Consider the following 27189-nt stretch of genomic DNA (forward strand, 5'->3'; position numbering starts at 1 on the left):
CCTGCTGTATCAATTGACATTGAACAGTAGTGTACCCTGCACAATTTGTTAAATCCACAGAATTGCAACTCTTAATGATCCGTATCCTTTTAGGAAGTGGGATTGAAGTCATGTTTCTTTGGGTGTTTCTTACCCAGGCTTTTTGTTTCCTGGTGACACATCAGTAGTTTCTAAAATATATTTTTATTTGAAAATCTCAAGATCCTCTCACAAACATTTGGTGCGTTTCTTTCTTTATCACAAGTTCTCTGAGTTTATTGCTGAGTGTCTCTGAAAAAAAAATATTAAAGATTGTGTTTTATAACACTTCTCTGAGAAAGCGTTTACCCAGGGTCTGTTGGTGAGAAGACTGAGTTTCTTACACTGAAGGCAAAGTGGTTTTTTGGTTGGTTGAGTGGGTGAGTGGGTTTTTCCTTCAGAAGCATATGGAACTGTATTTTCAAGGAGTTAACAGTCCCAACAGGGGGCAGATTTTTCATAGGTATTCTGCATGCAGAAGCCCCTTGATTTATATGACCAGATTTAGTAAATCTGGTCAACTTGTGTATTATGAACGCTCCTGCTAATTGGGCCTGAAATGATTGAATTAAAGCATATGTCTAGACTGCAGGAAAACTGCCCTCAGTCCTTGTCCATTAATCACCAGAGGTGAGAACCAGATGGAAAGGTGTGACTCTCTTGGCACTGGTTTCCTTCACATGGATTTGAAACATGTATCTTAATTCAAAAGCAAGGCAGTGCTTTTGCATGTTACTATAGAGCAATAGTTCTCCAGAATCTGTAGAACAGAATAGTCTTAACCTGTCTGGTGGATGACACAACCACCTGAATACACCTTCTGTCTGGTAGAATGTGCTTTTACTAACTGAATAATCCTGCTTCTCTCTGCTGGAATCTAGCCTAGTATTTTAGGTCAAGGTGGTAGCAAGTTGATTTGTTGATTTCTCCTCTCTTTCTTGACAGCTCCTAGACTGTTTTGTCATCCCAGTGGTGATACTGCTCTCCTGGTTCTTCTTACTGGTACGATACAAGGCAGTACATTTCATTGGGATTGTGGTCTGCATTTTGGGCATGGGCTGCATGGCAGGAGCAGATGTCCTCGTTGGGAGACAGCAAGGAGCGGGTGAGTAAGGAAGGACGTCTTGTACGACCAATTTCTTTTCAGAGAAACCATTGACCAGAACATGTCAGACTGGAACAAAAAAAAAGGGAAAATTGGCAAGAAACCCTGTGCCTTCGTGGATCCAAAGCATTGTACCATTTGAAGTTGCTTCTTTGTCAGAAGGGGCAGAGGACAAAAATGGCTTGACACGTAGAAGTCAGCACTGCTGCAAACAGGCTTCATGTGTCTGCAATGCTGGTCACCCCCTGTGCAGGCCACAGGGACAAGCTAAATTCTTGTAGCTTCATTCTGGTTTTGCTTAGTCATTTGACTGCAAAGCTCAGTTGCTTCCTTTCCAAATTGTCTAAACCTTTGAGCCATAAGCACCTTTCAGGTCCACAGCGTACTCCTATTTCTTTGCTCCTTTTTTGTATGGAGGTGGGGCCACCGGCTAGATGGTAAAAGACATCAAACTGTACCAGTAGGGTTTTGCACAGAGTCTTAGAGTAAAGGTTTTGGATTTGCCTGCATCATTGTTGAAAGGAACCTTCTTGTGTGTAAAATGTGCTTTCCTGTGTGCAGCTTCATATGAATAATGTGTGTGTAGCTATTAATGCAGAATAGACAGAGTTAGATTTCATCAATCAACTTCCTCTGTCACATTGATTTCTCTAGTGCCAACCCAAATGATGTGGGAAGGCTGGAAATTCTTTTCAAAGATTGTCAATTAGGTACAGTTTTCATTCTTAATTAAAAGCACTGAATTGTGAGCTGAGCATAATACACTGGGATTTAAAGTTCTTGACTCAGCTTTCTGAATTCAAATGCGAGTGCTGTAAGAACTGCGTTTGCCGAGATACTACTAAATAAAACAAGGGAGTTTGTGACAGTACTCACACTATATCTCCCTTCCCGCTTTTATTCACGTCCTTTATCCTAAAAGGAGACTTTTAATGCATTGGTCTCCTCCAGGAACAGGCCTGCCCTAGCTAAAAAGGAAAGAATGTATTCTGTACTAGTAAACGAGCCAGCCAAAGCTGCATTGTGAATGACTGATTTCAGAGGGATTTGGATTTCAACCCTGGGTTCCAGAGGACACATCCTGTGTCCCAGTAATCTAGAGGGTCATACTCTTCAGTGGGTGAGTTGTGGATCAGCAGGAGCATGTGGGGCAAGAGACCTCAGTGGGCAATGAAGTGATTGAAGAACACTAATATTTTACCATCTAACTGCAATAATTAGATATTATTTGCCATATTCATTATTAAGCATGGGTATAGCTGTTAGGTAAATTTGTCTACAAAAATCTGTTAACCTGCGTTATCGCAACTTTTTAAATTTTTTTTAAGCAGCAAAATTGTTACTGATTGTCTTTAACAGAGTAAAATAGATCAGCTGGTTTAATTTATCTGAAGAGGTAATACTTTACATTAAAAATCTACAAATAAAAAGAAGGCTTAGTGGCAAGAGAAAAAAGTGCTTGAAACTCTTCATTAAGGGGTTCCACATCATTTATAGGATTTTTCGTAGGACTGGACAAGCAGAAGATAGGAATACACCAAAATCAATAGTGCTTTATTAGTCATCAGTAAAGTCCTCTGTTTATCTTTTATGTTAGAGGAAAAAAATCTCTCAATATCTGTGTGCCCCTATTGACCATACTGTTTATTATATTAAAAGTGCCACAAGGCTTACTACATACAGCAATCTAAGGAGTGTGAATTTTAAATGCATCACTGAAAGATTAACAAGTATTTTCCAAACTATCTGCAGGAATTAGGTATGTGCTGGCATGCTCTCAACTTCCAATAAATATATGGTAGTTGACCTTTCTGTACTGTATCCTGACTGATGTTTTGCACATTACTCAATGGGAAAAGCAATTGCTATCAAATACTTTGTACTCTATCACCTTACATGCCACGTATACCTTAAAACAACACTTTCCCAACCTGATATCCTTGAGGAGGCTTGGTACTTGTGCTCCTGTAATGCACAGTGTTCTGAAACACAGAGGCCCAACCATTTCATCCAGATTTTTCAAAACACTTCACAACTTTAGCTTACCACAGTCTCTGAAAACCAGTCACTTCAGTGCTATTAGTAGGTATATGAGAATATGTTTAGCCTACACGGAGACTGATTTTTTGACGTTATGATTATCAGTAATTACAACCAAAAGCAGAGAGAAACACCTCATAATGCTGGAGGTTAAGGTAAAAATGTGGCGAAGTGGCCTAGTAAGAGTGTGAAAAGCAGTCGTGTCAGGACATAGTTCGTGTTTAAATTAATGGCACTATAGTTCCCAAAACATTAACTCCTCTGGACTGTATGACTTCTGTTTCCAGATAACATTAAATAGGCCAACTGATTAATGCAAAGTGTGTTTTGCCAAGCTATGACTTGTGTTCCTTCAGAAGAATGAGCTATGCCATTAAATTGGTCAAGTACAACTATATTAACCTAGAAGTCTTTTGAATGCCTCTAGTCAGTTGATAGCATTTCCTAAGAAATGAAACCAGTAGATGCGTGTGGATTTTATATCCATGAAAATATGCCTATTACCATATGTAAGTCTTGGGGAAAAATTCACGAGTCAGCCTCTTGAGGAAGCAAGTAAAAGGCATTTGACAACCAGGTTGCTAGAAATTCTTAGAAAAGAAACTAAAAAGATAGTATAAGACATTTTTATGCCAGTATATAAAATTTTGATGCACTAACCTCTTGAGTACAATGTATTACCCTAGTTACTGCATCTCAAAAAGAAATGACCAGAAAATAAGCCTCTAGAAGTAATGGAGAAAGGATAGAAATCTGTTCAAGGGCATAAATTGGCTTCAGGATGAAGTAGGCAGACTGAGACGTTTCATCTCCCAGAAGAGGCAAGACAGGGACAGAATACTATAAAGGTACATAAAGTCTTCAGTGATATGGAGAAGGTCCATAGAGTGGTTCTTAAATATTTCTTGCAATGAGAAAAGTATGGGATGCTAAATATAATTTTGAGGTATCAGCCTCAAAAGCAAAAAATACGAAGTACATTTTAACAGTGTATACGTACACTAGGTAAGTTACTGCCACAGGTTGTTATAGAGGCAAAAAATGTATGGACTTTACACAAATTAATGAAGAATTCATGGGGACCTATTAAGTTCAATGGTCTAATGCAACTTCTATCTCAGAAAATCCCTACTCTGCTAAGAACTGGCTCATAAAAATCCCTCTCAACTCCTCTGAAAATCCCCTCCCTGTTTCATTATGCTTTCCTCAGGCAGACTGTGCTGCCCAGTGCCAGAGGAGGGTCCTGGGCTGGGCACAACTATGCTTTCATCAGTCTTGGCTTCCTTTTTGGGGAAAGACCTGAAAGTTGATGCTCACACTTTCCAAATATGAGTGTGCTCTGGGGAGAACCATCATGGTGTGGTGCTTGGGGCCATCTCATCTCTGTGGAAACACATAGCCTCTGGGCCATCTTTGTTTCACAGGTGCAAAAGGGTGATATTTTTGTCTTATCAGTTCAGCACAGCCAAGTTCTAAGGTCAAAAGCTTTTTCAGCAGTACTTCTGCAAAGTGTCAGTGAGTAGCTGTAATAAACACCAAGTGAGTGAGCTCAGTGAAGGATAATTGCAGCCTATGTGGAACATCAAATGCATAAAGGGTGTGAAGACATTTTGTGAAGTGCTGATGCTTATTTTAAATTAAGGGTATCTTCCGTGGCTGATTGCAAAAGAAGACTAAAACGAAAATAAGTACCAAATCTTAAAACGATAAATGCTCAAATATAAATATCCTGTCAGTCACATTACATGCAGAACAGAAATTCAGTGAGAGACTGGATGAGTACGTGAAAGACAAATCTATTAATGTTTGCTAAAGACTCAGAAGACACAACTCCTCTGAGCTGAAAAATGTTGAAGACTAAGAGATTACTACTGGGAATATTTTAAATGTTTAGCCCATTTCTATTTATCCCTAAAAAACTTATACTTTTATGGTGCTTATAGCCAGTGTTGTAGACAGGATACTGGATAAATGAACCTCTGTTCTGTCCTCTTGTGACTGTTAGTATTTTCATAAATTTCTTTCAATGGGAATTTCAGAACTGTGGTTTGGAATGAAAACTAAAGGCTTGAAAGAACTCCATAAAGAAAAATGTTGACATATCATTTTGAATCAATTAGAGTGTTTGGCTTCCTTTTTTATTTACTGCAGTGTGAATTTTACAAATCAATAATAATAAAACTCAAAGAAGCACGAACTCAAAAAATAAATACAGAGATATTTTAAAAGAAAGCAGTTTTCTTTTAAAAAAATATAGTCTAGGATTTCTACTGAACCTTTTAAAAGGAAATTCCAATGTATCCAGCCTTTTGGAACATGGTTCTGCAGTAATGTCTGACATCTTTGTGAAACTATAGGTCTTGTAGAAATCATTTAACAAGGCATATGTGCAAAGGCCATCACACGCATCAGTTTGCAAAGCCCGGGCCTCAGTTTTCAAGCAGGAGCTTGATCTTGGTTGAATCTCCCTGTGGCCTTCTCCACTCCTTCAGCAATAACTGCCACCAAGACTTAAGGAGATTTCAAACGGTCTCTGAAAATACAATGTTTTAGTAATTCTATATACCTGGAGGTACTGAAAATGCATCTTGGTGTTTCTTGTATGCATTAGGTACTGCTACGTTAATTGAACCTCTCTTAAAAATCTGTCATTACCATCACCATGTGTATGCCCCATCCTTCCTCCTCTCTTTCTTGTCAAATACCTTCATGTGAGAGTGAGGTCAATATTGGGGTTGTAATGATTTCTTCACTCATTTCATAGGTACATGGAATTTTTCAGTTGTTTTCACATCTAATTACTGGATATGTTTTAGACTGATTAGGTTTCAAGACGAGATGCAAGCTGTTCAATATAGCTGAGTCACATTCTATCTGCAAAAGAAAAAGTAATAATGATAAAATAAAAAGGGTTAGTCACTGAAGAGGGCCACTTGGTTTCTACATTATTTTTACAAACTTGTCAGATTCTTTACAATTCTCTTACCCACAGCAAGGATAATGCTCTCCCTACACCTCTGCTAGATTTTTCTGGAGTATTGAAAAAAACTTTTAAAATGACAGAATATTTGTGTTCAGCTTATTAATCCATCTATGGGCTACTTGGTGACCAAGCATTTAAATTTATAGGGAAGAACTTGAAATGGTTGTAAACAGAAGATGGTTGTTTTGTGACATTCTGATTTTTCCCCTCTTCATTCCTAGGTGAAAATAAACTGATAGGGGATCTCTTAGTACTGGGTGGAGCAACACTCTATGGCATCTCGAATGTTTGTGAGGAGTACATCGTCCGAAATCTGAGTCGAGTGGAATTCCTGGGCATGATCGGACTCTTTGGCTCCTTCTTCAGTGGAATTCAGCTGTAAGTGAGCAGGTTTGAGCCCCAAGGTTATTTGAGTAAGTGCAGCTGTGGCCTCTGTTGAGGTACTTTAACCTTTTCTTTGAGGGTAGTCATTTTCTGTGGAGAGTAAGTGTCCTCTGATTCTGGAATTTATACTGTATTTCATATTTTTCTATGTTAGTTGAGTAATAACACAATTTTTTTACCTAAGCACTCTAATTCAAGGAAATATGGGGAGGGACTCTTTATCAGGGAGCAAAGTGATAGGATGAGGGCTAATGGTTTTAAACCAAAAGAGGGTAGATTTGCATGAAATATTATAAAGAAATTCTTTACTGTGAGGATGGCGAGACACTGGAATATGTTGCCCAGAGAAGTTACCCCTCCCTGGTTATGTTCAAGGCCAGGCTGGATGAGACTTTGAGCAACCTGATCTAGTGGAAGGCCATGCCTTGACAGAGGGATTGGAACTAGATGATCGTAGAATTATAGAATCATAGAATCACTTGGCTGGAAAAGACTTTCGAGTTCATCCAGTCCAACTGTAGCTGTCCTATGTTAAACCATATCCCTAAGCACTCCATTCACCCGTCTTTCAAAAAACTTCCAGAGATGGTGGCTCAACCACCTCCCTGAGCAGCCTAATCCAGTGCCAGATAACCCCTTTAGTGAAGAAATTTTCCCTGAAGTCTAATCTGAACCTCCTTCAGCACAACTTGAGGCCATTTCTTCTCATCCCGTTGCCTGTCACTTGGGAGAAAAGACCAACATCCACCTCACTACAGTCTCCTTTCAGGTAGTTCTGAACAGCAATAAAGTCTTCCCCCAGCCTCCTTTTCTCTAGGCTGAACAACCATCAGAAGCTCCCTATACCAGCACTTCAATGTCTTTCTTGTAGTGAGGGGCTCAACACTGGACACAGTATTCAAGGTATGTCCTCACCAATGCAGAGTACAGGGGCACAATCACTTTCCTGGTGCTGCTGGCCACACTGTTTCTGATACAGGCCAAGATGCTCTTGACCTTCTTGGCCACTTTGCCACACTGCTGACTCATATTCAGGTGGTTGTCAAGCAACACCCCCAGGTCCATCTCAGCCAGGCAGCTTTCCAGCTACTCTTCCCCAAGCCCATAGTGCTGCACAGGGTTGTCCCAAGTGCAGGACCCACCACTTGGCCTTGTTAAACCTCATCCTGTTGCCCTCAGCCCATCCACCCAGCCTGTTCAGATCACTCTATAGAGCCTCCCTGCTTAGCTTCCACCCTGCTTAGTGTCATCCACGAACTTACTGAGGGTGCACTCATTCCCCTCATCCAGGTCATTAATAAAGATATTGAACAGAACTGGACCCAGCATTGAGCCCTGGGGAACTCCACTTGTGACCAGCCTCCAGCTGGAGTTAACTCCATTTACCACCACTCTTCAGCCATCCACCCAGCTTTTTTTACCCAGCAGAAGGTGCGCCTGTCCAGGCCAGAGGCAGCCAGTTTCTCAGGTAGAATGCTGTGAGGAAGGCTTTACTAAAGTCCAAGTACACTACATCCACAGCCTTTCCCTCATCCTTGTCACAGAAGGTAACCTTGTCATAGAAGGAGATCAGGTTGGTTTGGTAGTACCTGCCTTTCATAAACCCATGTTGATTGTCACTCAGAATATCTTTTGAGTATTAGTTAAAGCCAAGTTGCTTCCCTGCACATCTCATCTACTCAGCTTGTAAGAACAGAGACTTACCAAAACAATGACCAGTTAGTTCTATTTCTTTAACTAGAAAGCTTATTATATTTATGTGGGATCTGAACACATGACTTAAAAGGTTTTCTATTTGCTGGCTGACACAGAAGCAGTTTCTTTTTTTAAGAATACAGAGTACAAGAGCTCATAAATGTACCTAGTATCTTCAGATAAAGTATGTTTGTCAGCTACGGTGTTTATGGTAGGTAGATGCTAACTGTTTCTTAAGGCGTCAGAGCAGTTCCCTTGTCTTGTCCTATGTATGTAAACTGTCACGTACATGTCTCATATTCCTGAATTTAATTATAGTGTCATTACCCTCTCTTGATCCAAGTATTAGTCACAATTCAGTGTATGTGAGTTATTGTGCTGGTGAGAAGAAGCCGGTGCTGAAACAAGACATCTTTGTATACAGAGGACACAACTGAATGGAAACAATAAGAAAACATTTTTTTGCTGAAAGCCCTGAGGTTTTTCAAGTCATCCATTGGCCCAAAAGTTCTCACCAGCAGGTTTTTCTCCACAAGCCTCTGCAGCTTTTTGCTGCTAGTGCTTTTTGGCACTTCGTGGAGACCCAGCCACACTTACCTCATGTGTACATTTTTAACAAGGTGGCAAAAGCTTGTGTATTGGTAGAGGCCAGCGTTTCTGCTACTGTTTTCATGAAGCAATTCAGCATTTTCATACCTTTACCTGTAATGAAGAGCAGATGTCACATAGATGAGTTCACAGAGGTTTGTTCTAACTTAATATACCAATTGTTTCAAAGAGAAGCCGGCTCCTCACACTACAAATGCAACCCTTTCTTTGAAACACTACTGACAACTTTGGTGCAATATACAACCTTTAGGTCCTATAAACTGAAATAGTCTGAGAAGTAGTGTCTCAGAAATAGGACCATTTCCCAGCATGTTAGACACAGTTCTGATCAAATTTTGGCTGGCATCCACAAAGTGATTGAGAACAGGGAACATGTGCTAATACTGCTAGAGGTGTAAGTGTCATGTTCATAGTATTTACGGGGAGCGGTACAATTCTGAAGAAGGGAAAATACCAAAAAGTATGTAGAACTATGCTGAATGTAGGAAAACCAAAACAGTACCCAGAAGTGAACGTCCCCTTTATTGACATTTACTGATCTCAAAATAATATAGTAGCAAAAAGCTATGATATTTGCCTTTTATTCTATGTGTAAGTACAGGTATGTACAGAGGTGTGAGTGACTCATGTTAGTTCATGCTTCTAGTACAGGACTGTGTCTCCGAGAGGACTTTCAAGAAGTAGCCTGTTGTTTTCTACAACAGTTTAGCAAGAGTGATAAATATTAGACTGTAATGTAAAATAAACCCAGATAATGCCTGTTGGACAATAAATGAAGGGTTAATGTGTCAGGACAAACGGTGAAGTAAAGAAAAGTGTTGGCTAACTACGTGGGCATGGGAAAGAGAAGCTAGTGGATTGAACATGATTAAAGCAGGGAGGAACTAAACATCAAAGCAAGAGAAGAAATCAGTTTACCAGAGTTAAAGGCATAACAACTACCCAGCAAATGGAGATAATGCTGTCTGATGAAATCACATTATCATAGAATAACCTACTTTGTAATGGACCCCTGAAGGTCGTCTGGTTCAAGCCCCTACTCAAAGCAACTCAAAGTTAACTTCAGAGTTATGTGAAGTTGCTCAGGAACTTGTACGGTTGATTTCTTGATATCTCCAAGGACTGAAATACCAGTCTTGCTGGGCAATCTGTTTCAGGGTTTGACCAATTTTTTTTTTCCTTACATATAATCAGTGTTTTCCACATTGCAACTTGTGTCCATTGCCATTCATCCTTTTGTTATACACCTCCAAAAAAATTGATCCTTATCTCTTCTGTAACTACTCATTAGGCAGTTAAGACAGCAAATTTATCATCCCATCCTCCCTATCCCCAGCATAGCCTTCTCTTCTTCACACTGAACAAACACTACTGTTCCAGCACCTCCTCTTCCATCATGTTCTTCAGCTGTCTCATTGTGACGGAACTCCACTGTATTCCCTCCAATTTGTCGAAGTCTGTCTTATTCTGGGCAGCCTAAAATCAGATATAGTGCTTCTGCTGTCTCAGAAATCATATGGTTCAGCTTGCTGGTCATACTCTTGCTAACACAGCCCAGGATGCCACCAGAACTCCACGGTTTATTTCTAAAAACTTTCTATCTGGTCAGGGTTATTTTACTCCAGGTGCAGGAATTCATATTTGCTTTTCTTGAACTTTGTGAGATTTCTCTTGGCCATTTTCTTCAGACTATATTGTGAGTAGTCCACTCATCCAGCTCATACCTCTTCAGTCCCTAAGGATCTTTCAGGAAATCATGTTAGAAGCTTCACTAAAGTCAAGGTAGGTTGCACCTCACCCTCTCATCCATTCCCTCTCCTTTGTTTACTGAGCCACTCACCTCATCATAGAAGGCAGTCTGTTTAGTCAGGAATGGTATGCTTTTGAGAAGCCAGTACTGGTTGTTTCCAGTCATATCTTCTTCATTTCTTGCAAATGGCTTCTGGGAAGATTTGCTCTGTAATATTCCCAAAGGTTAACATAAGGCTGGCCAGCATATAGTTTTGTTCTCTTTTTTAAATGGGTGTTGCATTAGACTCTTTTCAGTTATCAAGGACCTCCTTCGATCACCACAAGCTTTCAAAGATCATTGTGTTTCCAGTTCTTCAGTGAATCTGGCATGACTAAATGGCAACTTCAGGCAAAGATGCTCTTAACTGTTTTTGTTTCACAGGTCATAATGAATCACAGACCATAGCATATCAGTTTATACTTCTTTTGTATCTGATAGGCAATAGTATGAAAGCAGTGTTCCTAAATTTAAGTTATATCAAAATTTGTTTGCCAGAACAAGAAGAGACCTTGCAGTTTGTTTTCGTTATATTCTTCAGGAATTGCTGATGAAAATGACACATGCCTTATGCATGCAAAGACACTTATAATTCAGTTATTTTGCACATAAAATAATCTTGTTATTCTGTACACTGTATTGGATTTGCCACACATCAGTAGCAAGCAAATTAGAATTTCCAGGATGCAACTCTCCAGACCAGATTAATCTGGAAAGTACTGTGTTCCTGCAGTTTTCCTTTTAGACTTGGTCTTACACATGCCACCTTCTGTATTTGGTACTTTGTTTTTCAGTCTGTGTAATTTGGTATTTTATACTTGTTTAAAATAGTGTCCAGACTAGCATACAGAGTCCTGCACAGTAGGAGTTATCTGGAATTCACAGCTCAGAGAAAGCAGTTAGCTGAGTGAAGACCTAAACTGGGAAAAACTGCATTGTTGCACCTTTTTCTGGGAGTTCTCTGGATCTGGAATTTTTATGTTAATGTACAATGCAAGACTTATAAGATGTTAGCAGTGGAATTTTGCAGCTTGAGCCACCCTTTGCTTTGTTTCCTGACTTTCATTCCTGTGACTATTTGGTCTCCCTTAGTAACAAATTATGGTATTCTCCCCAAAGTCAGCCTGTGATATCTATGTATTTGATATGGCTGAACTGCTCTGAAGTGTGAATAACTCGGACAGATATATTATTAAAGTTCAGAAGCTTTTGGGTAATTCAGAAGAGTACAAGAGGATTGGACATATAGGATTATGTGCACTTTGGGCAGGTATATAGAGAGCTGGAAATAAATCAGTACAAACTGTATGCTATCACATCTGCCTACTGCCCTGAAGATCTTTCACATAAATGGGTACTGGGGTACAGTAGAGTACAGTAGCAAAATCTTTCTGCATTTGGATCCTATAGAGACTTTTTTGTTATAAGGTTATTTATGTTCTTTTGTCCAGCATTTCAACTGAATGAGTAGCAGTAATGTAACTTCTGTTCTCTTGCATCAAATTCTGCCTTATCTTCTCTTATAGTGCAATCATGGAACACAAAGAGCTGTTGAAAGTTCCCTGGGATTGGCAAATAGGTAAGAAAACACTTCATCTCATTGAGAAGAGCTGCTGAAGGAGGCGTGTTTGGGGAGGCAGGCACAGTTTCACAGGAGCCAATGTTTGTGACTTTTCTGCCAGTTACTGCTAAAGGTTGAACTGCATGCCTCATAACCTTTCTTAAATGATCTGTCCTCCCATTGCCATAATATGCCTTCCTTGCACCATTAGGTTAAGCATATGATTGCTGTAAGATAATTATTCAGTAAAACAATAATGGGGTTCCAGTTCTAAGATTCAATGCAACACTGGGACAAATAAATGAGGTAGTTAGTGAAAGCCAAACCTTTTCAATGAATGCCAAAGAAAGAAAATGGAACCTAACAAAAAACCCACAAAAGTACTTGCAGTGCATATTGTTATAAACTTTTCCAAGGGGAGCATTTCTCTATGCAAATGGTTAATGGCTAATTTATTTCCAAGTAATCTTGGTGGAATGCAGCATATGTGTCTTTTAGATGAGTTTAGGTAGCATCATGCACAATGAAGCTCTTACAGTGTTTTGCTATACAGTGGAATGTATTTTCCCATTTCAGTTAGAAAGATTAATTTATGATCTAAGAGTGCCTTTTAATTAGTCCAACAAACTATTTGAATTAAGAGCATTTAGAAGAGTCCTGTAATCACTCTTTTGCTGTTTATGACAACGGAAGAAATAAAAGAATACTAATAGTATAAAGCTGATATACTTAGCAGGAGATTCAAGCTTTGGCAATCCATTGACAATAAATTGTTACTTAGTTCCAAGATGAACATCAAAATGACACCTGAGAGGTGTGCAAAATCAACTGATTATGTTGAGAATTCCTGAGGACAGGGGATACAAGTTGTGGGATACACTGTTGTTTCCTTCAAACTGCACCTAGGAGTCTTGGAGATTTGATGGTTGACCTGTGAAACTAACTGACAAATCAGTTTAAAGTATACGTTGAGAAACATAGTGAATTGCCTACTGCAGATGTACTGACCCTCTTTATTCTGAGATAATTAGCATAATTGTATCAGTGTTTGTTTATATTTCCTGATAAGGAGCTCAGGAACATAATTATTCTGATACTGATGGAACTAGCAATGGTCATAGTGAATTAATCTACTGTTCCTGTAAGTGTGATATATACTTACATGGCAGTTCAGTTGTAACTCAATATCAGTGAAATGTGCTATTATAGTAAGGTCTTACTTGGTCTTTGATTCCATTAAAATGTCATTGAAAGTTAGTCACTAATTCTGAAGAGTCCCTGCTCTTCATAAGGAGGAGATCATCTTAGCATGAGGATCATAGATATGTACTTGTCTTGTTAAAGCAATAACTGGAAATACGGTGTAGTTGAATGGATTAAATGGTGACAGTGGTTTAGTTCTGTGTTCTTCCCTGGCTTCCACTGCACTTGTGCTTTCCATTGCACTGGCAGTGATACAAGGTTGTCAAGTAGTGATTGACAAATCTATGTCTGGGTGTTCACAGCCTTGTCCTGAATAGTTATCCGCTGCAACAGACGCAAACCTGCAGATCGACAGAGTTAAATCGTCAGCCTTCTGAATGACAGTGATAAAGTCACAGCAGGCAACCTAATAAGTAACTCAAAGTTGCCTGTTGCCATCTGCCATAACTGTGCTATTAAGAATGGGTGAGCTACCTTTCAACTGATGTAAAATGCAAATTATTTTGAATATAAAGGTCTAAAGCCAATCTGTTATGTCTATCATATTTAAAGAGGCTGTGGATCTCCTGATTTTAATTTTGGAAATTCCCATTACACAGCATCATCTTCACACTTAGTATAAATCAATGTAGCTGTGCTTGAATCCTTGAAGGTTTAAGTATTAATACTTGCTGACAACCTGACTGAAAGGAGAATGATTATACTGTTCTGATGGAGTGGTTTCATTTGAGACATTGATACATTTTGTAGGGTGAGAGACGAATAAACTAAAATCAGTTTTATTTAAGAGAAAAGCCAGTTTGAATCTCCAAGGAAGTATACTTTGTTACAGGGGTGTTGAATGTTTCTGAATGGTCTTTATTCCAATAAGACAGTATTCCCTTTCATCCTAAGGAAACAACAGATTTTGGAGTAAACGTGCAAAGGCTAAAGCATGCAACCATCATCTGCATGCTCAGGACCTAAAACAGAAGTTCCAAAGGCATGTTAGTCTTGGCGGTACTTTGACTACTCTAGGAGTCCCTGAGGGCAGATTCTAACCATCTGTGTGAAGGTGCCTAATCTTAAGAGAAGTAGGGAAATACTGAGGGACTGGGGCTCATTCAGCCTGCAGAAGAGAAGGCTTGAAAAGTTACCTGCAAGGGGGTTATCAATGGGACAGAGTCAAGGCCTTCACAGCAGTGCATGGCAGGAGGATGATAGACAATAGGCAGAAGCTGAAATGAGAGATTCAGACTGGATAAAAGGAAAGTATTCACACTGAAGACTGACAGGCGGGCAGTGAAACAGGTTACCCAGAGAGGTTGTGTAGTTGTCATCCCCAGTTTCCAAAACCAGGCTGGGCAGAGTCCTGAGCAACTTGGTCGGATCTCACAGCTGGGTCTGGTATGAGAAGGGTTTGAACTAGAGACCTCTGAGTTCCCTTCCCGTCTGAATCTCCCCATAATCCTATGTGCCCAGTTCATACACTTAACCAGACATTCACATCCAACCAAGCAAAACCGGTGACCTTACCCATCAGGTGAATGCTGACACGCAAGATGGGATTGTTTCCACCGATTTTATATACCTGGGATGTGGGCATCTGATTTAGATAAGTAGGCTTCCTTTATCATCAGCAACAATAAACAGGCATGACAGAAATGATAGTATGCTAAAGCTGCTGTCTATAAGACCCTAAAATGTCCCAGTCTCTTCATTGACCACCAATCCTCAGTACGTGCCCAGCGTTAAGTGTAAAGAATCCCACCCACAGCTGCTTTTATGCACATTAAGCCTTCAGTTCAGGACAATGCCAGCACATCTGAAAGCAGACAGTTACAAATGATGAACTCCTGAGGGTATAATACAGACTAGTTGATTAGCAGATCATTACAGAAGCACCTCCTAACTTACCAGGTTGCTTCTTTCCAGTGCGTGCTGCAGGCAGTCAGTGCCAGTGACTGGTTAGACCCAGGATCCAGCACCTGAAACTGCAGCATTAGTGGTGATTCCCTAGGCTGCTGTTAACACTGCAGGGGTACCCAGGAAAGCTGGGGCTCCAAGCCTTTGGCTTAAAACATATTTTTAGTGTGAAAACTGGCCCTCTAAGAAGCAATATCTGAAAATCATAGAATGCTACTTCCATTTTGTTTATTGTCACCACTAAATGCCATCCATCTGGTGGGTATTATGTGTCTTTTTAAGATCGAAATGAAATTCCACTTTATGTTCACCTCTGATGGGACAGTTACTATTTAGGCAATTTTTCACTGGAACTGAAATGCCCTTTGGAAAAGCAGCCTATGAAGTACGTGCAGTTGGCTGCCAAATAGTATGAACACCAATGCAGTACCGTAAAATTATACTGTAAGTTGAGAGCATAACACAGCAAAGCACCTGGATATTTGTATTAAATCCAGACTAACTGGCAGGGGCTCAGTGGACCAGCTGGTGATTTGCAGAATGTACTTCGAGAATGCTGACTTCAGGTCCAGAATGGCTTTTGTGCCTGACCTGTTCTTGACTTAAGCTTGGAAGAAAAGCTCATTTGATGCTTGTGTATGCAAGCAATTTCTCATTGATCAATATACACTCCATTCAATGCAATCATTTGCCCACTACAGAAGAGTTGCAGAGTTTGCATAAAGCAACTCTTTCAAGCACTGCCTAATTCTGTTGTTAAGTCATATACAGTGCACAACATAAAAATTTGCTACCTGCTGGGAAAAGCAGTTCTTTCCATGATTATTCATATTCTGAATATAAATTCAAATTCATTATCATGCCGTAATAATTGATACACAGAATCTGACATTTTGTGGCTGCTGTATTTGTTTCAGATGAATGTACTCTTCAGATTCTTCTAAGGAATTCAAACTATCACAGCTGATTTTGTCCTTTAAATATCTTTTCTGAACAGTTTTTAACTAAGTGGATCCATGAGTGGATACAAATCATATGGGCTTCCCCATCCTTCTAATTCCTTTCAGGACTTGGGCAATCAGATTTTCTGTAACTTCTAGTCAATAACAACATGCACTGAAGAACTGGCACAAGTCTAAATTTAGGCTTGTGCACAGATCAGCTGGGAATTCTGCAGCACACAGCAGCCAAAGGAATATCATTTGCATAGGAGCAGATGACTCAAGTTTTTGCTGTTTTTTTAACTTCATATTGATTAATTTGCCTTGAGATTTATCAAGTAATAACTGAAGCAATGAATTCTTTCTTAGTAAGTTATTTAGGTTTTTAAATTAAATTAGATTTTTACTGTAATGTATTTTTATTATATTAGTGTCTAACAATCTAATTTGTGTGCGGAATTCTGTAAACACACAGCAAGAAATAGTCTCAGCTCCAGAAAGCTTTATTACGGAAGGCAGACAAAAAGAGATAGAGGAACAAAGGTGCAAAACTGGGGAGTAATTTGTCTGGTTTGGTAGCAAAACAGGACTAGGACCTCTGTCACTGTAGTGTTGTCCTCATGCATTCATCCACTAGCTCATTAACTCCTCTGCAAATACGTTTGCCTTTATTTTTTGGGTCCATTCCCAGAAAATATTGTGTCCTCCTTCCAACTCAGCTGAACTCAGTTGGTGTTGGGGACATGCTACTGCTAAGGAGACTGGTTTGATGTCTATGAATGCATCATTTCATCCAAATTTATGTTGTACATGAGGTGTTCACTACTAGTATAATACGCTGATTTGAAATAACACTGCTATTATGGAGACCACAGAGGAAGGTCCTTGTGTCCACTGCTGTGGAATGTGATTTTCACTGGGATTCTTATATATTTAGAATATGTACTTAGTCTCTCCCTCTATGTGTGTGTCTCAATAATTTGAATTCATGTTTCTTTGAAAAAGCATTATTCATTCTTTCTAAAAACACAGCCTTCTTTCTCCCAACCTTAGTAATTTCTGCAGGCTGTGGAAGGTCACTTTGCTTCTTTTTTCTCTTCCACAGGCTTGTTGTACGTCGGTTTTAGCGCCTGTATGTTTGGCCTCTACAGCTTTATGCCAGTGGTCATAAAGAAAACCAGTGCAACTGCCGTCAACCTCTCCCTACTCACAGCTGACCTGTACAGCCTCTTCTGTGGATTATTCCTCTTCCACTACAAGGTATGTGGAAACGAGAGATTCATTTGAGTAATAGCTGTATACCTGAAGAAATATCAGTGCAGAACAATGACACAAAAGAATCCTCCAAGCTTCGTTAGAGCTATGCAGTAAAGGTGCAGACTTTCTTTTTATACTTCAGACTTCCCACACCAAAATCAGTTTTACGTTATGATTTCCAGTTGTTATAAGGAACTCATTTGGTTCTCTTGTTACAAGTTCTAAGATTTGAGTACCTGTTCATCAGCAGCTGTATCGCTACTTTCAGCTTACTTGTCAGAGATAACTTTCAGCTGCTGTGACCAGACCCAGGGTGGCAGCAGGAATAGAAAGACTCAAAATCTCATAGAATTTTTCCAAAAATCTCATAGAATTTTTTTTCCCAGTAACAAGGTTGTTTCATTCACGTTGATTCTGCATTTATACTCATAGCTGTCCATTAATTACACCTTTCTTGTCAGCCAAACCAGAGGCTTGCTTTTTAGTGTAAATGCCAAAACATGCAGCAGATTTGTAGTGAAGTTAAATTTTTTCTCTCTCAGATCTTCTAATTAAATCACTATGTTGTACAGGCACACATTTGGTCTGCGATTGCAAGCAATGACACTTCATTATTCATAAGTATCACCTGCCAGTGTCCATCATATGAAAGTAGCATCAGGGGGCAGTAGGTGATTGCTTTGTACAGTCATCTTTGTACCAACAGTATGAGGTTCAGCAAGGCCAAGTACTGACTCCTGCACTTGGGACACAACAACCCCGTGCTACAGGCTTGCGGAAGAGTGGCTGGAAAGCTGCCTGGCTGAGATGGACCTGGGGGTGTTCGTTGACAACCAGCTGAATATGAGTCAGCAGTGTGGCAAAGTGGCCAAGAAGGTCAAGGGCATCTTGGCCTGTATTACAAACACCGTGGCCAGCAGGACCAGGGAAGTGATTGTGCCCCTGTACTCAGCATTGGTGAGGCCACACCTTGAATACTGTGTTTAGTGTTGGGCCCTTCACTACAAGGAAGACATTGAGGTGCTGGAGCATGTCCAGAGAAGGACAGTGAAACTGAGGAAGGGGCTGGAGAACAAGTGGTGTCAGGAGCAGCTGATGGTTGTTCAGCCTAGAGAAAAGGAAGCTGAGGGGAGACCTTATCACTATCTAGAACTACCTGAAAGGAGACTGTAGCGAGGTGGATGCTGGTCTCTTCTCTGAAGTGGTAGGCAATGGGATGAGAGGAAAGGGCCTCAAGTTGTGCCAGAGGAGGTTCAGATTAGACTTAAGGGAAAATTTCTTCACTAAAGGGGTTATCTGGCCCTGGAACGGGCTCCCCAGGGAGGTGGTTGAGTTACCATCCCTGGAGGTATTTAAAAGACAGGTACATGAAGTGATCAGGGATATGGTTTAGTAGTGGGCAGGGACAGTTGTACTCGATGATCTTAAAGTTCTTTTCCAACCAAGTGATTTTATGATTCTATGATCATTTAATCATAAGGGGAAGGTTACTTGATAACTGAAATGATGGGCCAGAGAAATGTTAGACAAATGAAAGCCTTAAAATACAAATCATATTTTGTGATACTGAAGATACTTGAATGAATCTGAAAGAGACAATTAAAGGTTCAAAGCTTCAGAGTTATGAACATGAAATTAGTTTTTCATATTGCCTTTTATGTTGTTTTTATGGCTTTAAGAATTTTGCAGACAGAAGTAATTACAGAAACAAAAATTTTACTGAGAACACCATGTAAAGATTGTCTACTACTTTGCAGGTCTGTCTCATGGTGATTTGATTCCTAGTTCTTTCTGCCCCACACTTCAAATCCAAAGTGTTTGCAATTAGGTCTTAACTGAAAATCGTTATCCCCTATTAGTATAATTTGATACTCATAGCAAAATATATTTAGTGATGTTAGTCCACACTTTTGAAGAAAAATGCCTATATTACACAATAAAAGACAAACAAATTTAATGTTGGAAATGGTGATGGTGTTGTTTTAGCTAAATGAAGCTCTCTTTAGAAGGAGAGACTGAAAAGGTATCAGACAGATTTGTACTCAGCGTTGCTCAAGCCTGACAAGAATGGCAATTTTGCAAATGCAAACCTTAAACTTTAGGCACTTGAAAGGCAAAAGATTCATAAAAGGTTTACGTTTTATCTTCTGTCAGATTGTTGGGTATACTAACAGAGCCAGGAAGGCAGAATTTTGAACCTCTTGACCTTGTCTTTCTAATGTAGGTGCACTTCAGCTCTCAACCACAGTGGGATGTTGACTCCCTGTATAATCTGTACTGGAAAAGTGCTCAGGAGGAGAAGGCTTAGAACTGGAAGGCTTTCTGGTCGAAAGCAAGATCTCATCATCTGTCATGATAAACCAGTTGAGATGCACCTCTGAAGCAGCAAGCAGTCCTGTCTGCCCCTTACTCCTCTCATTATAAAATTCTGAAAAGATCATTCTCCAGCAGTTAACATACCATGCAGTCTTCTTCACAGACTCTTATAAAACACTTAATTCAGCCTATTTAGGCTTTTTTCCACCACAGTTTTCCTTGGGATACTGTTTCAGAACATCACTGCTCCAACAGTTATAAACCATATCTCCAGCATACATTTAGTTGTGGTTGGTTTTGATTGAATTGTTCTGCCAACACTATCCCTTAGCATGAAGAATTCTCCTGTCTACTTGGCATTTAACTCCATTGGTACATCAATAGAGAGCAATCATATCCTCTTGCAGCCCCTAGTTCACTAATTGGAGCAAGCCACACTCTTCCCTGTTCTCCCAAGCACATCTGTTTCCTTCTCTGCACCACATCCAGTTGGATTTCATCCTTTCTGAAATAGTCCCTTCAACTTGAGAAGCAGGAAGGGTCTCTCCAGAACCTGGTGCAATGCTTTTGTCTTTCCATTTCTTGTTACCTCCTAAACAGTAGGACTCTATTTTTTTCATCATGGCTTTTCCTTTGTAGTTTACACTCATCCTGCAATCCATGTAATTTGTTTGTGTCTTTTCTCTGTTCTTTCCAGCTGAAGCACCGATAAGTAGAAGACCTTTGTCAGGACTTTTGGAAGGGCCTTTACCTGAAATGTAGAATCAACTTCCTGATCTGTCAGTGTCTCCTTTCATGCTCTTCAAACTTGCATTGCAGTGGTAATTTGAAAACAGAGGCTATATTCAAAGTACAACTAGATTTAAAAATCCACTTAATTATGTGGCTATTTCTTTCGTTACCATGGTTTTAACCTTAGTCAAATCACCTCCTCCTTTTCTTTCTGTTTTACTATCAGGTGTCATTCTTTATGAGAAAGTAGAAGTGTGAAATGTGCAACTTGTACTCAATAATGAAGTCTAATATGCTAACATTAAACAATCTAAATTAATTCCCCTTCTAGGACTGTGTAATTTTGCTTGCTTTCTAGCCTCTAAAAATCTGTTTCGTTCCCAGCCCAGCTGTAAGTTTTCTTTACACACACACCTCTTTCTGCTTATTCTTGCACTGGCCAATGGGCGAAGCTCCACTTTACTGGGAAGCAAATTATTTTATGCTGAATTAGGATCAACTGAGAAAGTTTAGTGCCCCTTGCAGAATATAATTTTATGAGGATTTCAAGACAAAGTTATGATATTTTCCCTGTGCTGTTGCCGTTATCGTCAGACAGGTTTATTGTACCTGTAGCAGTAAGTCTGTGAAAATCCATGGAAAATGCAGGAATTAATTTAACTAGGCTTTAGAGTCTCTGAAATCAAACTGAGGCTAGGATTGAAATAGAAGTGTATTGATTGATTTGCATTCCATTTTTTATGCAGTTATCTTTGCAGCATATTGAACAGGCTCATGGAAGCTAGAAATACAACATGTTAACTTGACACGACTCTGGTGATATAGTTCAAGATGTTAGTTGTTCAAGGTGTTATTGTATTAAAACATAATGAGTGACTTTCAATTTGAGATTGATAACTAGATAAGATTCTTGAGATTATCTGCATCCCCAAATAAAAGCTCTCTTTTTATATCTTTTGTAGTCAATAACTGATTCCAGATATTCCAGAGGATGGAGAAAGGTATCTAGCCTCTTTAGTGGCTGAATATTGGCCATTGCTGTAGCATTTATGTATACAACTCCATATCCTCACTCTTTTTTTTTGAGATTTTCACCATATTTGTGTATTTTATGCAATTTTGGTGTTCAAAACTTTCCTAGCTATAAGCTCTCATTTCACCTTCTTCTTAAGCACAATTAAATTATCTCCTGCTTTGAAAAACAAAGGCCATCAGAGTCCTAAAACTTAACAGGTTGATAACAGCTGATGTTACATGATGGTAAACAGCTGGGGAACCAAACAGGAGGATGCGATACAAATGTGAGATATGCTGTGCAGAGGGATGTTGAGGCATAATGAGGAGGAAATTTAATGTTCCGAGTAACAGGGCTGTCCTTGCCCTGTCAGAAACTTCAATAACCATTCTTTGTTCTTCCCCAGTGGTGCCGGGAAGTTCAGAGCCAGCTCTCCAGGTGTGCAGGGTTAGAACTTCTGTATAACTTCATTTTTTTTTTAAGCTTAGGAGTTATTCTTTTTTACATTCTATTCTCAGCCTTAGCTTTATTTTTATGTGATTTTTTAAAGTTCATACTTCTTACTTGCAAGCCGTATGTTGTGTTTTAGTCATTCTAAGCAAATTGTGCTCTCAATAAATAACCTAAGCAGTTCATTTTATGTTTTCCACCAGCTAGAGCATGCATACTGATTGTGTTCTGCACCAGCAGGTCGAGTCACAGTATATTATATCATTACCTAGCAAGCCAAGCACAGTCAATTGTATTCTGCCTTGGCAAATTCCTTCATTATTTTATGCAAGTTGCAGCTATAAAAATTCAGAATTTCTGGATATAGCAGCCATTTCCAAATGAAGTAAATGCATATATTTTGAAATAAATCAAGTAACAAATATATCTTAATTTAGAATTGTGGAGACTATCTGTGACAAAGGACTTAGATACACAGATAAACATGATACTCAGAACCTTTCAGCACTAGAAATCTGAAATGATGCTAGCTGAAACCTTGTTTGTTGATGCTTACTGATGCTTCTAAAAATGACTTTGCAATGCTAATTCTCTCCAATAGAAGAGAGCAGATGACAGCCTTCCCATTGCAGCAAGAAACCAACCATGAAAGAGAGTGGGTTTCACCATAATTGAGAAGAGGGGGCACAGGCTGAGAGCAATAGGTTCCGGTTTCATTTTTGTCAGCCCAGATCCTAAGCAATACCCATGAATTGGGGATTTGCATAGGTTTCACTGAGGTGAAAATTTGGCCCTTACTGGAAGCAAAAGAGAAGAATTAGGACCCTCCGTTAAAAGTATGTACTTTACCATTCTGATCCAAATCACTGAAACCATTTAGAGCTTTTCTGTTGGCTTCAGTGGACTTCAGTTCATATTCCTAAATTAGGAAAGTCTGTCACTCAAGGAATAATCTTTAAAGAAATTCAGTTACACGACTGTGGTGATGAAGGCCATGCCTTTCTGTGATTCAATATGCTTCCCACAGTCCTTTAATTTTCATTTATGAAGGATGGATATGACGTCTGTGATTTGGGAGCAGGAGGTAGAATGGGTTTACTTTGGGAGGGAATTGTTTGTTCATTATTTTGGTTTTTACTTGGCAGCCATCTATAAACACCTCTGACACTTTTCCCAATCATCTGACCAAGCTGAGAAAATACTTCAAATTGTGTTCTTGCCTTTTTTTTTTAAACTTATCTGCAAGTATAAGCTGAAGTCAGTAAGATCATTTTCTTTGCTTGCACTTATTAGGGGACTGACACCTGTGTGTTTTAAACTTTGATAGTGGTGATGTCAGTGGTGCATCATTATTTCTGGCAGGCAGTGCAGTCTAAACTATTTTTTACATTATTATTTCCTCAGTCATATACTTTAGAATATTTTTCTGATTAAATTGAATATGCAGGCTGCTTGACCCATAAACTCTCTGTTTGAATGGAATTTTATGTCATGGGCATTTATCCTGGTGAAGGCTTCTGAGCCTAATTACCATAAATCATACTACTAGTTAATTCTTTATGCCACTGTGTAGAAACTCACATGCACGTTTCCATTCTTTTCCAGACTACTACATTTCTTATAGTGGGACTCTTTCTCAATAGCTCTATTCTCGTGAAGCTGAATTGTCTGCATACTTTCATCTAAGTGGTGTTTTAAAAGATTGTTTTCCAGATGTATTTAAATTTATTTACTTATTTGCATTTCCTTGTCCAGATTATAATCAATTAGAACATAGTTTGGCTTCCATATTTGAAGAGCAGCCTTGAGGTGGAAAGGAGTTAGGTGTGTCTTTGGTCACACTTGAATGTTTATTATAGAATCATAGAATAACCAGGTTGGAAGAGACCCACTGGATCATCGAGTCCAACCATTCCTATCAAACACTAAACCATGTCTCCCAGCACCTCGTCCACCCGTGCCTTAAACACCTCCAGGGAAGGTGACTCAACCACCTCCCTGGGCAGCCTGTTCCAGTTCCCAATGACCCTTTCTGTGAAGAATTTTTTCTTATACTGTGACAGAAGGGCCACATCCACTTACCTTTTGTCTGAGGGTGCAAGATTCTGTACAGTAAAAAAGCTATAAAGTAAGATGTCAAAAAGAGTAGAAGCTGGAAAATGAAATGACTCCTACCAAGATGTCACACAGTGTGACAGTAGATTTTTAACAACACAACACAGATATGGCAGCTTTCTGAAAATACTGCATTGTTAAAAGAATATCCTTTCACAGCATACTTTTGCAATAGATTCATGCAAAGCATGAATAGTGAAACATAGATACTCACTGTTTTGGAGCCATCAAAACAGAGTGTAAAAGAAGTGACATTCATATTTTACAAGTTCTGATGAAAGCTTCCATTTCAATAATATTTTTCCAGACACTAGCTCATCATAAATGTCCAGTTTTGCAGGTTGTTTTCAGGGCTTTTAGCTTGGGATTTTATTCTATTTTTTTATTTATTTACTATTTATTTATTTATTTAGTCTCATGTTAAAAGACTACTCACAATAGAACTACTTAGGAGTTTTCTAGCAAAATACCTTTCTGTTAGAAATGCCTAATTACCAAAACAGAAATGCTAAGTGAAAATATACAGTTTTCAGCATACGCCCGAGGAAGCGCATGCTGGCATTTCTTAGACCCTGACTGTTGTTTTGCTGGCTCATCTAAGAGGTTCCAGTGGTGCACAGTTTCCAGTGTTTTCATCCAGGTATTCCAGAACTAGAAGATCTTAGGCTCAATAAAACTGGAGTTACACAGCTCATGGATTCTGGAAGCGAGAGAATAAATCTCAGTTCTGCATTAGGCAGCCCAGAACCCCAAGAAGGATTTTTTAAGGTTTTCAGGTGTCTGCCATGGAGGCAGTCCTGGCAGCTGCAGTCACAAGTCACCAGATTTTCTAGTAAGCATACATTGATTTAGGAACAGCAGCTTTAGGTGTTTCATACGAGAAGCAAATGCAGGATTTCTGTTCTTGACAGAGCTTCAGTTTCTATTTCTCACCTCAGTTTAGGATTTTTTTTGTCATTTCTTTAATTACAGAACACTGGTTTGGTTTCCTAACCAGAAACTAGTTCATAGTTACAGCAAGAAAACAGCCAGGATGTGATCTGCCTATCTATCTATGGGCCTATATTCTCTTAATCATGTAAATTAGATTTCCTAATATACTTAGTGAATTTTTGGTTAATGGGGTTTACTGACAGCGCCACTCTTCTGTACCTTGTTACTCCAAACCTGATTGTCAACTCACAGTATGGTTTTTTGTTTTATTGTATCAAAGATGAAATGGTCATAATATTTCTTTTCTTTCTTTATTTGTTCCCACTTTTTATTGTGTGCAACTTTTGAATCAAATCTTTTTGTGCATCTGTATCACATCTTCCTGCCTGGCTTTATTGTTAAAATGTTAAAAGCTTTGTTTGCAATTTGAAAAGAGCTTTCCAATTTGACACATTTAAACTCTTCTTAAATATCTATGTAAGGTAGTTAAGCAAGTACATTTTTATTTGTATAAAGGGTGTCTGAGGTCAGTTGAAACTCATGTAATCACTGCGTAGAACCTATTTCAGACTGAAGTAAGAAGTACTTTATAGAGACAATCCAACCAGTCAGGGGGAAAAAAGCACCACTATGTAACTGAGTTCAGGCTTTGGTCAGATTGGATAGCAAATTGCGTAATGGATATCAGCTACTCAAAAGCATACAGGAAATTAAATAAGAAATTTAAATATTAACTATAGTAAAGAAATCGGTAAAATCACTCTCTTAACAGACAGTCCCCAGGGACAGAAAAGAGATAATATAGCTGCCTGTGCAAGCTACTTAAATTAATGGACAGAGTTGCTTGCAATGCACCACTTAAGTGCTCTGGCCTGTTAGACACTGGGAAAGTGAGTAAAAGAAAGTACCTCACAGTGAGAAGCTGATACTTTTCAAAAAAAAACATGAGAAAAGGTTTTAAGTCCTAGCATAAAATCTATTGTTTTCCTCTAATTTTTGATACAAAATGAAGAGGTATGACAGGACTGTAGTTTCCAACACTGACATATCTCTATACAGACAATGTTATGCTAAGGGTTGGTATTGCTTTCAGTTATTACAAAACACTCTTTCTTAAGTGTCTTGAACAAATAATTGGCTTTGGAGAATGAGTTGAACATGGATAAATGAACAGACATATACTTTGACTACTTGAAGAAGGTAATTTGCATCACTGTCATAGGACCTGAATTTTCAACAACTTCTCCAATTCTTTATTGCTTTCTTGGCATGGGTAGGTGAGGAAGAGCAGTGTTTTATGCACTCAGCTAGTGTGAAACGGTCAGGGAATTCACGGGGAGGGGGTGTAATTCAGGATGCTGTTTCATTTTATATGTAATTTGAAGTCACTGCTGTCTGCAGTTAGATGGGGCAATCCCACTAGTCTCTGCTGTCCCCATTTCTGCCCCCAGGCTCAACAACACTCCAGGCTCAACAACACTCCAGACACATGGGCACAATAGCAGCAAAAGGGAGTCAAGGACGTTGCAGTAGTGGAACATGCAACAGTATCCTTACATTTAACATAAGGCCCCTATCCATTGATCATGAGGTAATAATAGGGTATTGATAACTTAAAGAAATACAAACCACCAAGTGTCATAATAATGGGCTTTGAGCACTTGGAGCCAAATAAAAGTCACCTCAAATTACCTTTTTTTGAATTAGTTTTATGTTTCAATATAAGGAAAAAGTTGTTCAGAGGTCTCTTAAATATACCACGAAGTACATTATGAAGTTTAATATTACACTCTAAAGGAAATAAATACTATTTTTGAAAAAGTAATGAAGAGTCATTTGGGAGGTAAAAATGCTTCTAATTTCCGCCCAATATGAAAGTGCAGACGTATTAGCAGAAATATTCCTGTTACTGAGAATATTTAACTTTTGAATGATAAATCTTCAACAAAACCGTACGGGTTTTAAAGGTGCTGGTGAGCATGGGCCAAAGCCAGAAATTTGAAGGAGTGGAGGAATACAATTGCATAACAACAAAGAACAAGAAAATGGTTTCAATTAACTACAGAGGGTAAAAAATGTTGTAAAAAATACTGCACCCTACTTTATTACAAGAAAAAGCACCGACAGAAAAACATAAC

At 39.0% G+C, this 27189-nt stretch overlaps 1 protein-coding gene across 1 annotated transcript in view; it reads left to right on the forward strand.

Moving 5' to 3' along the window:
• The window catches only part of SLC35F1 (solute carrier family 35 member F1), a 149277-nt gene that overhangs the window by 109202 nt on the left and 12886 nt on the right, over positions 1 to 27189 (forward strand). Inside the window, exons 4-7 of the mRNA XM_069851200.1 lie at positions 964 to 1123; positions 6368 to 6524; positions 12150 to 12202; positions 17339 to 17493. Coding sequence (XP_069707301.1) covers positions 964 to 1123; positions 6368 to 6524; positions 12150 to 12202; positions 17339 to 17493 — 525 coding nt within the window. The remainder of the gene's footprint in view (positions 1 to 963; positions 1124 to 6367; positions 6525 to 12149; positions 12203 to 17338; positions 17494 to 27189) is intronic.

This window comes from Phaenicophaeus curvirostris, chromosome 2, assembly GCF_032191515.1.
Source record: "Phaenicophaeus curvirostris isolate KB17595 chromosome 2, BPBGC_Pcur_1.0, whole genome shotgun sequence".
NCBI lineage: Eukaryota > Metazoa > Chordata > Aves > Cuculiformes > Cuculidae > Phaenicophaeus > Phaenicophaeus curvirostris.